Raw genomic sequence first — 13,825 nt, forward strand, 5'->3', positions numbered from 1 at the left:
CCAGTTACTCATCCCACAGCCCTCGGTGAAGAGGTGCAGGAATAACAAGTGTGGACAGATGACCGGAGCGCCGGGAATTCTGTTTACTCCCAGAGCACTGGATCGGATTTCTGTCCCTCTGGATCCTCGGCATGAGATCCACATGTTTTATATATGTGTGGGTTTCTTCACAGTCCTGGCATTTACCGACCACAGAGTGCCTCACTCCCCCAGGGTTTGGAGATTCTTCTAGAATCTAGAACTTCACTGTTTAAACCACTGTCATATTTGACAGCATGATGTTTAATAGATGAAGTTCCCTGAAAAAAAAAAAGGGTTCTGAGGAAGTGACTTTCTGGCTAAAGAGTGATGACTCTGAAGACAAATAGATATAGACAGACAGACAGATGGAGAGATAGAGGATAAGAAGGGAAAGAAAGAGGGAGGAATGACAACAACAAAACGCTGCCTCTTCCTGGAAGCTGTTAAACGCAAAACCACAGGTGTGTGTGTGTGTGTGTGTGTGTGTGTGTCGCGTGCGTATGTGCATGCAAGTTTGGGCGTAGTCGTCTGACGAGCCCTGATTCCTGCTTCACACCTCCAGGCCCCACAGGGCTGCGTGGCTCGTTGGGTGGTCTGGCAGTAGCTCCACTCCCAGGCAGGCAGGCAGGCAGGCAGGCAGGCAGGGCCTCAGCCTCCTCCCCCTGTCCTTCACCCGGCTCCTATTCCTCCCAAACACTGACAGACACACACACGCACACAAACACACACACACACACACACACACACAGAGACACGCACAGTCACACACACACACACACACACACTGACGCGCATACACACGCACACTCATGCACACACACACACACACACACACACACACACACACACACACAGACACACAGACACACACCCTCGTGCTCACACGCTTGCGTCCTCTCTGCCAACTGCTGGCTTAGCTGCGTGCTGCAGTCCCCCTTCTTTTCCTCTCAGCGCTTCTTTTCATTCTGTCTGCGCCGCCGTGGCAGAGCCGATAAAGACTGAGTGGAGTGAGTGATTGTTACGATGCTCCATCTCACTCGTCCCCAGTCGTCGGTTTTTAGCCGCTCTTGACAGATTGCCTTTGCCGAAAATGCCCAAAGATCTGCATGTCCATCCATGACATGTGTGAAGGGGTCTTTGCCTTCCCTCCCTGTTAGAATAATATTGGACTGCGAACACTGGATGAAAACCTTGTTTATTACGTTTTTGAGTACTTATAAAGCACTCATTGTACTACTACTAATACAAATAAGCATTGGTATGCATTTTAAGGTTAGTGAGAACTGTGAAATGATCTTATAATTGACTACACTTTGAAGTTTACAACTGCTGCCTCTATGAATTGCTCCTTGCATGATCTAGCAGTGTTAATACGTGAATAGTCATTTCTGTGCAGAAAGCTTTGTAAAATCGCCAGGTCTCTAAACCAAAAACACTGTTGTTTCTTTGTAACGCAGGCGGCAGTGGTGGTGGTGTTTAACTTCGCCATGGTGCTACTGATCTTCCCCGCCATCCTCAGCATGGACCTGTACCGCCGAGAGGACCGCCGCTTCGACATCTTCTGCTGCTTCGTCAGGTACAGGCACCTCCCCTCTCACTCCAACACACACGCCTCTAATCATCATGAGCACACGGCATGAAGAGCCTGTTTGGCTACAGTTACAGTAAGAACCATGTGTCCTTGTTCATATACACCTGTGAACCCATGTAACACCCAGTGAATTACACCCCCAAGTGGCTAAAATAAATAAAACCTATAAACACAAAAATGGAAAAGGTGACTATAAATGGATCCTACAATTATATAAGAATATAGTAGAACAGTAGAACTTAATTTTAGTGTTATTGTTGGTATTGTTCAAGTAGTATCCGTTTGTACTTTGTATATAGATGACTTATGTGTATCATAAAGAGATCATGAAGATCGTTTCTTCCCTCTTCTCTCCTCACAGCCCATGTGCCAACCGGGTGATCCAGATCGAGCCGCAGGCCTACGTGGATGGCTCGGACGGCAGTCGCTACAGCCCGCCGCCACCCTCCTTCGGCAGCCCGCCGCCGTCCTACAGCAGCCCGCCGCCATCCTACAGCAGCCACAGCTTCGCGCAGCAGACGCAGATCACCATGCGCTCCACCGTGCAGCTGCGCACCGAGTACGACCCGCGCACGCAGGCCTACTACACCACGGCCGAGCCGCACTCGCAGATCCACGTGCAGCCTTTCGCCCCGGCGCCAGCCCCCGCGCCCGCACCCGCCACTAACGTCAACAACAACAACAACAACAACACCGGCGCCCATCACAACTACAACAACAGCAGCGCTGCCAACCGGGCGGCCAGCAGCAGCGGCATCGGCACCAACGCCCCCACCGCGCCCAGCGGCGCGCCCCTGTCCACCTCGTATGCGGGGGCGCCCGCCGATCCCGCCTTCCCTTCCTCCTCCTCACCCTGCCAGACCCCAGCGAGCGCCAGCTCCACGCGGGACCTGCTGTCCAACTTATCCGAGCTGGCGGGCGGCAGCCGGGGCCACGTGCACCACTCCTGCCCCGAGCCGCCCTGCTGGCGGTGGAGCTTCGCCTCGTTCGCCGAGAGACACTACGCCCCCTTCCTGCTGCAGCCCACCACGAAGGTAAGCGACACAAACACACACTGTTTCACACACTCCCTCCGAGTTTCAATCACAATGTCACATCTTTCTATGTAGCTGAGAAGAAAGGGCAAAATAAATATCTGGTAAACTGATACTTTACTACCGATGCTCACTTCTACTTCAGTAACATTAGGTGTACATAAGAACATTTAGGAAACATGAATAATTAAAGATTTCTAAACAGGACCATATGACCAACTACTCCAAAAAAGTTGGGGATATCTGGCTTTCGGGTGAAATTTAATGTTTCAGTACACAAAGTACTGAAACACTGAACTGTTGGACATGCACATTCAAAAGTTTAGAGAAGGTCACATTAAGTTCACCTGTAAAGGTTATAGTGGATTTTAGGTTCATCCTGAAATTTCACCCGAAAGCCGAATATCCCTGACTTTTAATATACATGCCAAAAAAGCATCACGTTTTCCCGCTCCATGGATGAGATTCTGGCCTTGACTTGATCGTTGTGCCTTGGCCTACCTGTGCAGGTGGTGGTGATCATTCTGTTCCTGGGCCTGTTGGGCGTGAGCCTGTACGGCACCACATGCGTCCGCGACGGCCTGGAGCTCACCGACATCGTGCCGCGCGAGACCAGCGAGTACGACTTCCTGGGCGCCCAGTTCAAGTACTTCTCCTTCTACAACATGTACGTGGTGACGCAGCGGGCCGACTACCCGCGCGTGCAGGGGCTCCTGTATGACCTGCACAGCCGCTTCGAGTCGGTCAAGTACGTGCTGCGCGAGGACGATGGCCAGCTGCCACGCATGTGGCTGCACCTGTTCCGCGACTGGCTGCAAGGTGAGAGACAGTGCTGGTGTTGGAGAGTGTGTACAATGATAGTGAGACCTCACTATAATAAGGCTTTTGGGACAGTGGTCCGATATTAGTTGAGCCATTCATTAATGAGTTATCTGAAACAATCTTATACTGTATATCACACACACACACAAACACACTTCTGATGTTTCTGACATATTCTTTTAGCTATCATCTCGGGAGCTTCTTGAAAAATCATGACTATAATAAATCTTCATACAGTCTGACTAACACACACTTCTGACTAACACACACTTTTTATACTTTGATAGTTTTTTGTATTCCCATCTCTAGGGAATATTATGTTATTACATGATAAAGATGTCCCTGATTGATGACCCATAGAGAATGTGGGTGTAGTTCTTTTGTCTGGTGGTGGAAAGTACCATGAGAACCTACACCCCAGTTCACATAAACATTCAAAGAAAGCCTCTGCTCAGCTCGCAAAACATTATTTCAAACGCACTCATGAATTTCCCATGTTGGGTCACAGCGATGTTGTTTTAATGCTGAAAGTGACCTCAGTTTTCTGGTCGATGTCCACTTCTGTCCAGCACATGTCCTGGTGTCGTCTGTTCCTTTGTTATTACGTGCAGCAGCCCAGCAAAGCCCAGCGCAGGTCCCTTCACTACTTGTGCAGCTGCGTCCTTCAATAAAATCGCATTACAATAAGTCACGCGGGGAGGTTGGGAGGTCCACCGTGCGTCTGGGTTTGTTGTTGTTATGTCAGACGCACAACACAGCTGAGGAGCGAATAGCCCCGTCCCAGATGTCTCAGTGACCTGTAGGTCTCGCTGCCGAAAGACGAGGAGAGTTCACCTTACGTGTGTGTCCTCAAACTGGAGCCTCACAGGTGGTGAGATGTGGCTGGATGTCGCTGGGTTAGGGGGCTGATCAAGGTGCAGCTGTGTGGAGCGCAGGGCTGTGGAGGTGTAGAAGTGACAGTGCTAAAAGGTGGAGCAGGAGAGCACGGGCCTTGCTCTCACAGGCTGGTGCACTGAGACAGAGCGTGCTTATGGATGGGTGTGTGAGGGTGCACTCTCTCTCTCTCTCTCTCTCTCTCTCTGTATTTTTTTTGGGTTTCCTAGTTAGGGTGGGGTGGGGGTGGATTTAATGTTACCTGGTTTCCTTTTTGACTGTCAATAAAGGAACCTTAAAAGTCAAAGTCTCTCTCTCTCTCTACCTCTCTCTCTCTCTCTCTCTGGATTATGAGATACCTTTGCTAATCCCGGGCAGATCAGACCCAAAGATTGAGTAAGCCCTCTCCTGAATAGGTCTCTCTGCACTAATGGCAGGGTGGGAAAGTTCACTTGTCACTGCCCCCAAAACCGTCTCAGTGTCGCACAGGTCGCATAAGACAAAGAAGAATCTTTAAATGCCAATCAGATGCTTTTTATTTGGGGCCTTTTCGTTCAACATATGACTATATTTAACGGTGTGTGAAGTATGTTTATCCTCCCATCTGCGTGTGTGCGCAATTGAGATGTGTGTTATTGTGTGTGTGTGTGTGTGTGTGTGCATCTGTCTGTGTCAGTGTGTGTTTTACAGTGGATGCCAGAGAGGGAGGGGTGGGGAGCCGTCTTTAATACTACGCTTTGAAACGGCTCGACAAATTGGACGCAGACAGGGAGATGAAAGCAGGACCAGAAACAATGTGTCCCAGAAATTGGCCACTGGCAATCAAGGGAGTAAAGAGGGGAGTGAGGGAGGGAGTGAAGAAACAGGAGAGGAGAGGAGGAGGAGGAGGAGGGGAAGCTCAGAAGTAGTAGACTGTATAGTATCAGCACGGTTCCCCACCCAGTACCTACCCACCCAGCCTCTGAGCGAACGTCAGCAGAATTTAGAAATGTAGCAACTCTGGGAGTTTATGGCCTTAAAAACTGACAGGGCGGATCAGATAATTTGAGATTTCAAATAAATTCACTTGTCACTGTAACTATTGTTGTTGTTTAACATTGTTGGATTTTGGCGCGTTTGCAGCGTTATTTTATGGCCCATTGTGTCTTGAATGACGATGAGATGATTTTTCGAGAGTTTTCTCGGGAGCATCTTGGCTTTGAAGCGTGAATAATGAAAACAGACTCCAGCGGAGTGCGAGCTGTGTGGTTTGAATTTGAAACTTGCTGTGTCGCATGTGTCAGTGCTTGCCGTTTCTGTCCCGCAGGTCTACAGCAAGCGTTCGACCGTGACTGGGAGACAGGCCGGATCACGCGCGCCGACTTCAGGAACGGCACCGATGACGGCATCTTGGCCTACAAACTGCTGATCCAGACTGGAAGGAGAGACAAACCCATCAACCACAACCAGGTAAGAGAAGCTCATCAGCTCATGAAGACAAGTCTTCTAGAATCCTCCGAAGCACTTTTTACACATTTTTCACATTTTACATTTTTGTTCTTGGGGAACTAGACCTTGCTGTAGGCTTCTCTGTTCTCTATAGTCATAGGAGAAAGGCTGGCAGCTAGAACCACTAGATACCTCAGTCTTGTGGGAACCTTTTTGCTTGATGAAGTACAGTAATTCTTTTGTTGTTGTAGTAAACTATAGGGAACTGCTTAAAGTGCATTTGAGGGAACTGCTTAAAGTGCATTTGAGGAGTCTAGTTGAAAACATGGATACATACAACCGCTTTGGGCCAGATCAGGTTGTGTGGTGTCTACTACTCTCAGTTGCCACTCACTTCATAGCCTATGTGTTTACTCATAGACTATGTGTTCACTCGTAGCCTATGTGTTCACTTGTAGACTATGTGAAAAACCTATAGGTAAGTCCACCAACCTAAGATGACACTGTGTTTTTTGAAGGAGGGTTGCGGCCCAGCATGGGAACCACACCTGCCATATAAATGCACCCCCAATCCTCCTCCCTTTTTCCCCAGTCCTCCCTCCTGATAGCTTTACCAAGCCCAGGAATTTAAAGCCCTTACAGGGGCTACAACCCACCTCTGAAAAAGCAATTAACTCTTCATTTAAACCATTTGTCCCATTCGTATGCCACAAGGAATTACAAAAAAAACACCCCTGACTGGAGATCAGCAGCACAGTACAGTACAGCACGGAGACTGCTTGTGAGCTGACGCTTCTGGAAGAATGTCTTAGATTTGAACACATCACGGACATCTGCGTTTATTGCTGTCTGTTTTGTCTTAAGCACTTGCAAGGCCTAATGTGTGTAGTGGGTGAGTAGGGCCCCTATGCGATGCCTTGCAGTCAGTGCTCTGTGTCTGAACTTTTAAGGTTCACTTGTCAAAATGCACTTGAACAGCAAGCCAAAAAAACAGGAGGCACACGTTTTGGCGAAACACGCCAGGACCCAAATCTGTTTCCCGTTCTGCTCTTGGTTAGTAACATGTTGAAAAGTGTTTGATAGAGTGGGAAAGAATGAAGAGGAGTGTGGGGGGGTTTATGTGTGTGTGTGGGGGGTGGGTTGGACACGTCACCGGTGTTTGTGTGCGGCCGGCTGACGTCATTTCCTGTCCGTGTGAGGAAAGCGTAGCGCGGCGAGGCCGCCCGGCCGCCAGCCACGCACTCTGTGCCTCCCGTGACAGCTTGAAGACATACAGTTGTTGCGTATCCTGCTGCTTAATTCAATCCAGATCTTTGGAATCCAAGTCCGCCCCCTTCTCTCTCTCTCTCTCTATCTCTCTCTCCCCCACTCTCTCACTCTCTCTTGCCCTCTCTTTCTCCCCCTTCCCCCTGTTTTTTTTTTTATTTTCTCTACTCGGCTGCCATGTTCCCTTTTTGAATGGACTGAGGGAAGCTTCATCACATGGTCCCACCTTACTGGAGCAACACGTTGTGTGTGTGTGTGTGTGTGTGTGTGTGTGTGTGTGTGTGTGTGTGTGTGTGTGTGTGTGTGTGTGTGTGTGTGTGTGAAAGAGGTGTGTGTGTGTGTGTGTGAGAGAGAGAAATAGAAAGAGTGAGTGCAGTGGTGGAACTAGTAGAAACCACTTTTACCAAAGGTGCATTCAGCATACCCCAACTACTAGCTTTTTTTTTTAAAGGTTGGTATGGGTGTGTGGTCCATTCCAGCTAAACTAGCTTGGCCTTTTTTAAAAGCTTTGACAAATTTAAAGGAATAGTTATACTATGTCTTGGAATGTGTGGGTGTGGGTGTGTGTGTGTGTGTTTGTGTGTATAATGTGTCTGAGAGAGAATCAAAGAGTGTGTATGTGTGTATTTTTCCACGCACTGTATGCTGGTGTGTGTGCGTTCGCCAAAAAATGTGTAAAGTCATTTTGCAAGAGCTGGCGGTGGCGCCGGGCATTCTGACTATCCGTAGGGGTCAGGAGAAGCAAATGTTAGGCCCATTTCTACAGATGTTGTGTTATTTTTATAGCTGTACTCCATTTGCTGGGTGGCATTTCCCCCAGTGTTAACAGCAAGGTTAACTGCACACAGACGCACCCAGGGACTCCGGCCAATTTTTTTATTGTTACGCTAACTCAAGCAATTTTTCTCTCCCCAACACCCCCTCCCTTCAACGCAACGCAACGCAACCCCCGTCCACCCCACACACACACACACACACACATGCTCATTCACCCCTGACTTTGAGCGTTTGGAGAGGGGGGTGGATTTATGGCGCAGACCACCGTTCTGTAATGGTTTTACCTTCTCAGGAGGTAGCTCCAGGAAAAGGGAGGTTTTCAGGAGTGAGAGATTAGCGCAGTGGCGCTTGGCGTTTTTAACATCTCACTGCAGAAAATGAAGGAGGACAGAGTTGGTTTTTGGTTGTGTTTTTATTTCTTCTCTCATCTCCTCCTATCTCTCTTGCTAACTCTCTCTATCTATCTATCTTCTCTCTCTCTCTCTCTCTCTCTCTCTGTCTCTCTCTCTCTCTCTCTCTCTCTCTCTCTCTCTCTCTCTTCCTCTGCTCAGCTCTCCTTAAAGTACCCCATTATCCACAAAGAAAGAAAAGAATCATGAGAAAGGGGTATAGAGTATATTCCTGATCTGTTGATCTGTTGTACAGCCACTCTGCATCCCATTGTTCCATACATTATTAGTTCTAACTGGACACTAACTGGAGTTCTAGCTTCTAGAGTGAACTCTCGGCATCGCTCTGTCCGTTCTGTCTCCTGACCTGCTTCTCTCCTCTCTGCCCGCAGCTGACCCGGCAGCGGCTCGTGGACGCAGAGGGCATCATCAACCCCAGCTGCTTCTACATCTACCTGTCGGCCTGGGTCACCAACGACCCCATGGCCTACGCCGCCTCCCAGGCCAACATCCGCCCCCAGCCGCCGGAGTGGTTCCACGACAGGACCCAATCCCTCTCCGACGACTGCTTCAGCAGTAAGGACCCCTCTGCTTTTTTTGTTTCAAAAATGTAAATATACCGCTGCCTGATTGAATACCCTGTTGTGGTTGGTTCTCTGAATGTCTATGAAGTAGTTCCAGATTCTCATTCACCGATGTTTTTTAGGGAATTTGAAACAATTTGAGCGATTTGACAATGTGGAGTATAGCAACAATTATACAATGATAGTGTACCGTTTTATATATATATATATATATATATATATATATATATATATATATTTATGTATAGTTATATATTATATAATATCACCAGAAAATAAGTTCTTTTTGAGATTTTTTTTGCCCTGACACTTCATCTGGGTCTCATCCCACATTTTTCAAATCAAGCTCAAATTTGAAAGCACATTTTAGTCATACATTCTAAATGCACTAAAAAGTCTTTAAGGGCAATAACATGTCTGAGCATAAGAGTTTTTGACAGAGTAACACTGTAGTGTGTGTGCGTGTGTGTGTGTGTGTGTGTGTGTGTGTGCCGAGTGGAGGCCAGTACAGTGAAATAGCTGGCGATGTAAACAGGACCCAGTGTGGGTTTAATTTTCGCGAGTGCTCGCAGGTTTATGACACGCATGCTGGTTGGTGGTATTTCAGTTGCGGTTAAAAGGGGGCTTTGCCTGGGGAAACGTGATTGGATAACAAGCGGAGAGCGCCGGACCCCTGGTGCTCCCGTTGGCAGCCCTCCAGCAAGCGTCCTAATGTAAATTTATAGCGGAGATTATAATGGTGGGGCGGTAGGGGGTAAAACCATGTTAAGCAAGTGGTGATGTCTGGACCGGACTTGGTCAGGTGGGAGAGAGACGCAGGGTTTGTGCCTTCACGGAAACAGACCCCCACACACACACACATACACACACATACACACACACTTTCTCCCATACATACTACACACCCACTTCCCCTTCCAAGCTTGAGTGCTAAGGTCAAACCAGGTTGGGTTTACAGGTTGAAAATGAGATGTTTCCATGAGACGCCAGAGAGAAGTAGAATACCGCTGAGACAAGGGAGAAGGGGAAAAAGTCAACATGGTAGGAAAGGATCAGATACAGGTTTAAGATAGGCCTTAATTCTTTTTGTCAGGTAGGAGTGGTTGGATGTTGCAGTGGGAAAATGTTGGGGATTCCGAATATGGTATTTGACTTCATCCAACTCCCCTGCTTGCGGTAAATGTGTTTCAGGGTATTCATAGGGGAAGGTTTAGAGGTGACATTGACACACTGCAATTAAAGTCATCAAGTCCTCAATGGCAGGAATTTACTATGCTTCACTGAGAAATCACTGACATTTTGCATGTAGTTTGACAAGGACTATATGGAATGCTCACTTTTGCTTTGCCTTCATGGCTATGTTAATTTTACATTCACAGAAATTGAAAGTAAAAAATGCTGACTAAAATTCTAAACTTTTTTAGTTTATTCTAACTAAATTCTCTCTGTCATCCTCCTTCAGTTCCTGCCGCTGAACCTATCGAATACGCACAGTTCCCATTCTACCTCAACGGCCTCCGAGAGACGGCGCAGTTCGTGGAAGCCATCGAGAGCGTCCGGGCCATCTGCGGCAACTACAGCCGCCAGGGCCTCCCCAGCTACCCCAACGGCTACCCGTTCCTGTTCTGGGAGCAGTACGTCAGCCTGCGCCACTGGCTGCTGCTCTCCATCAGTGTGGTGCTGGCCTGCACCTTTCTGGTGTGCGCCGTCTTCCTCCTCAACCCCTGGACCGCCGGCATCATTGTGAGTGGAAGCTGCCCAACTTGGGGATGCACAATCAAGCTTAAAAGTGAAAACAAAACAAACAAAAAACGTGTGTGTGTGGGAGAAATTAAAAACAAAATGGTGACTTTGTGGGTTTAGACGTGATAATGTTAGATGAAAGAGTAGCATGAGTAATGAGTGTCTAAACACTCTCACTCCAGACACCCGACTGGGGCCCACAGTCAAAGAAACAAACACAGTAAACAACTAAAACACATGGCGGGGAAAAAGCACAATAGCCACTTTGTGGGAGATGTGGAAAACATAATGTTAAAGAGTAGAGGAAGTAATGAGCTGAAGGAGTTAGTTAGTGGTCTCTGTTGTGAAATATACAATTCCAATGTATTTGGGCATACACTACAGGGAACGTTCAGTGAAGGGTCATTTTGCAAGCTGTCCCCCAGCGGCCTGTTTGAGATTTTTTCTTTTAGTTTTCCAGATTTCAAGTCAGTCCTTTGAAACAGTGCTCTATTCAAGCTATATGAATTCATCATGTGAAAAGTAAATCACTGTTTACCGGACTCCAATTTGACTTGTATAACATTATTAAGTTAATGTATGTATCTGTGAGAACATGTCTTTCTGTTGCTCTGCCCAAATTGTAACATATGTTGTCATGAGAGGCAGAGAGGCTAAGAGTGGAGAACAGGACCAGTGTTTGCATAGGCCTGTTCGTTGTGTTTATACTACACTGTCAGGGCAGGTTTGTTTAGTCTACGGTGCACTTTTTCAGACATCTCAATGAAATGAATGTGAGGAGACAAGCAGGTTACCCAGGCAACCACAACTCCAGTGTTGCCCTTAAATATGGCTTTTCGTTTTTGTATAGGTTTCTCTCTATTTTTTTTCTTTCCCAGATGCTTCCCTCTCTCTCTCTCTCTCTCTCTCTCTCTCTCTCTCTCTCTCTCATACGGTTTCCAGCCCCTGTCCCTTTTTTATTGCGGGGCAGTGTTTAAGCCATTTTCAGTGGCTCTAAAACCCCTCCAACAGGATTTCTGAGTCTGTCCTCATGCTTTACAAGACAGATAAAAGACAAAGTTATTACCGGACTTTGGCTTTTACCATTTAGCCCCACCCACCCCTCACCCCCATCCCAACGCCCAACCATCTCGACCCCACACCCCCATCCCAACGCTCAACCATCCCGACCCCACACCCCCATCCCAACGCCCAACCATCTTGACCCCACACCCCCATCCCAACGCCAACCATCCCGACCCCCTAAACCTGACCACCAACCCTCCAAACTCATATTTGTTTGCGTTCCACCTCGTCCCTCCCCTCTGCTGCAGTTTGCTTAAGTCACCTTCCCTCATCCCCTAAGTTCTTCACCACCCCCACACCACCCCCACCACCACCACCACTGCACTTCTTCAGAGGCTCCAGGGCCCCTTAAACCTGAGGCCAATCAGCTGATAATGGCATTAGTCACCGGCCCTGCTTGTCCTCTGTCAGAGAACACTGGGCACCGCTTCCACTAAATATCTGGACACTTCACTTGGCCACTTGAAATAGTCTGGCCACTTTTCATGAAAATAACACCACCACATAAGATGCATAATTCTATTTGTTCCAGCCTTTTTCAACTCCTCATGCAACTCGAGAATGATTGAAAAAGAAATGGTCTCGTCATTTTACATTTTATATGACTGTATTGTTTTCCTCTGTAGGTGTTGGTTCTGGCGCTGATGACAGTGGAGTTGTTTGGAATGATGGGTCTAATCGGCATCAAACTCAGTGCTGTTCCTGTAGTGATCCTCATCGCCTCGGTCGGCATCGGGGTGGAGTTCACTGTTCACGTAGCACTGGTGAGTTGAGGCATAATGCTTCACACACACACACACACACACACACACACACACACACACACACACACACACACACACACACACACACACACACACACACTTTTTCTCTTAACTTTAAGTGCGGCATCTTGAAAGTATACAGACTTTAGTGAAAGTAAAAACAGTCTGTTCTGGGAAACATCTAACTGTTAACTTTTACACTCATTACAGCAGAACTCATCTACTTTGTCTTAGCGTCGTCTCAGTTGCCTTCACCATTCTCCTTCTCATCTCCTCTCTAGGCTTTCCTCACCGCCATTGGTGACCGCAACAAACGCGCCATCTTGGCCCTGGAGCACATGTTCGCCCCGGTGCTGGACGGCGCCTTCTCCACTCTGCTGGGCGTCCTCATGCTGGCCGGCTCCGAGTTCGACTTCATCGTCAGGTACACCATTACCCTCCGCTGCCTCCTCTGGATGGTCCTCTTGTACTTTGGCTCCACTTCAGCACTTACCTGACTCCTCTGTCTGTGTGAAATGGTGCGCAGAGAGAACAGACCTCCCATTCCACTTCATTTAATGAGGCCCATAATGTTTATGCCTAACACTTATAGCATGTGGTGAGTACCTCTCGTGGATAGATGAGAAATGTAATTTCAGGTGTAGGAATTAGTCCTTGAACAAGTGAATGTATTCATGTTAATCCATAGAGGCCCTGTGGGAGCGGTGTGGTGAAGGCCATGAGCTTAAGTCATGGGAGATGCCGCGGTGCATATATATCTCCTTTAGTCAGTATCAGTTCAGCTGTTAAGTGCTGTTTAGTGTTCCATTGCACATACCATCTGTCATTGGGCGAAGGGTCAGTATGATCCCAGAGATACGTCTCTGTGGGAGGGAGGAGAGGTTTCTGCAGCGTTAATATCGCTAATGCACTTGTATGCATAGCGGCCCTTTGATGTGGATGACTTTGCAGAATGAGGAGTGGGGGGGGTGTTTGGGGCAGTGCTGGTGGTCAGGCCCCCATGTCACGTAGGAATCTACCTGAGAGTCCAGTCACGCACAAAAGCCCTTGAACCCCTCTTGATCAAATGCTCTCCCTTTTTTTCACTCTTTGTGGTATGTGTGTGTGTTGTGTCTGTGTGTGTGTGTGTGTGTGTGTGTGTGTGTGTGTGTGGCGTGCATGTATGTGGTGTGTGTATCTGTGTATCTGTGCATGTGTGTGCATGTACAATTGGTGGAAGGCCAACTCAAAGCTTCCTCTGCTTTAAGCTTAACTCAAATTTATTCAACAATTTGCCGCTTTTTAAGGTATATTTTTGTTTTGGTATCATCAAATTCATTTCCATGCACTGTAGTATAGTTCTGTAGTTCTGTTAGACCACCCTGTAAGAATAACTTTCACAGCATGGTAATGCTAACTGTATTTCCAAAATACACCGGTTTAGCATGCTAGCAAACTTTTATAAGGGCTAGCTGTACAGTTTTTAGTG

General features: G+C 47.7%; 1 protein-coding gene across 2 annotated transcripts in view; it reads left to right on the plus strand.

Annotated features, from left to right (window-relative positions):
• ptch1 (patched 1) overlaps positions 1–13,825 on the plus strand; it is a 52,386-nt gene that overhangs the window by 28,705 nt on the left and 9,856 nt on the right. For both annotated transcript variants that reach the window (XR_007192703.1, XM_048236820.1), the window contains exons 13-20: positions 1,479–1,597; positions 1,974–2,646; positions 3,156–3,465; positions 5,648–5,790; positions 8,594–8,777; positions 10,248–10,528; positions 12,220–12,357; positions 12,639–12,781. Coding sequence is in view for 1 of the 2 variants with exons in the window: in XM_048236820.1 (XP_048092777.1) it covers positions 1,479–1,597; positions 1,974–2,646; positions 3,156–3,465; positions 5,648–5,790; positions 8,594–8,777; positions 10,248–10,528; positions 12,220–12,357; positions 12,639–12,781 (1,991 nt within the window). In the remaining variant the exon portion in view is untranslated. The remainder of the gene's footprint in view (positions 1–1,478; positions 1,598–1,973; positions 2,647–3,155; positions 3,466–5,647; positions 5,791–8,593; positions 8,778–10,247; positions 10,529–12,219; positions 12,358–12,638; positions 12,782–13,825) is intronic.

This window comes from Alosa alosa, chromosome 24 (assembly GCF_017589495.1).
Source record: "Alosa alosa isolate M-15738 ecotype Scorff River chromosome 24, AALO_Geno_1.1, whole genome shotgun sequence".
Lineage (NCBI taxonomy): Eukaryota > Metazoa > Chordata > Actinopteri > Clupeiformes > Clupeidae > Alosa > Alosa alosa.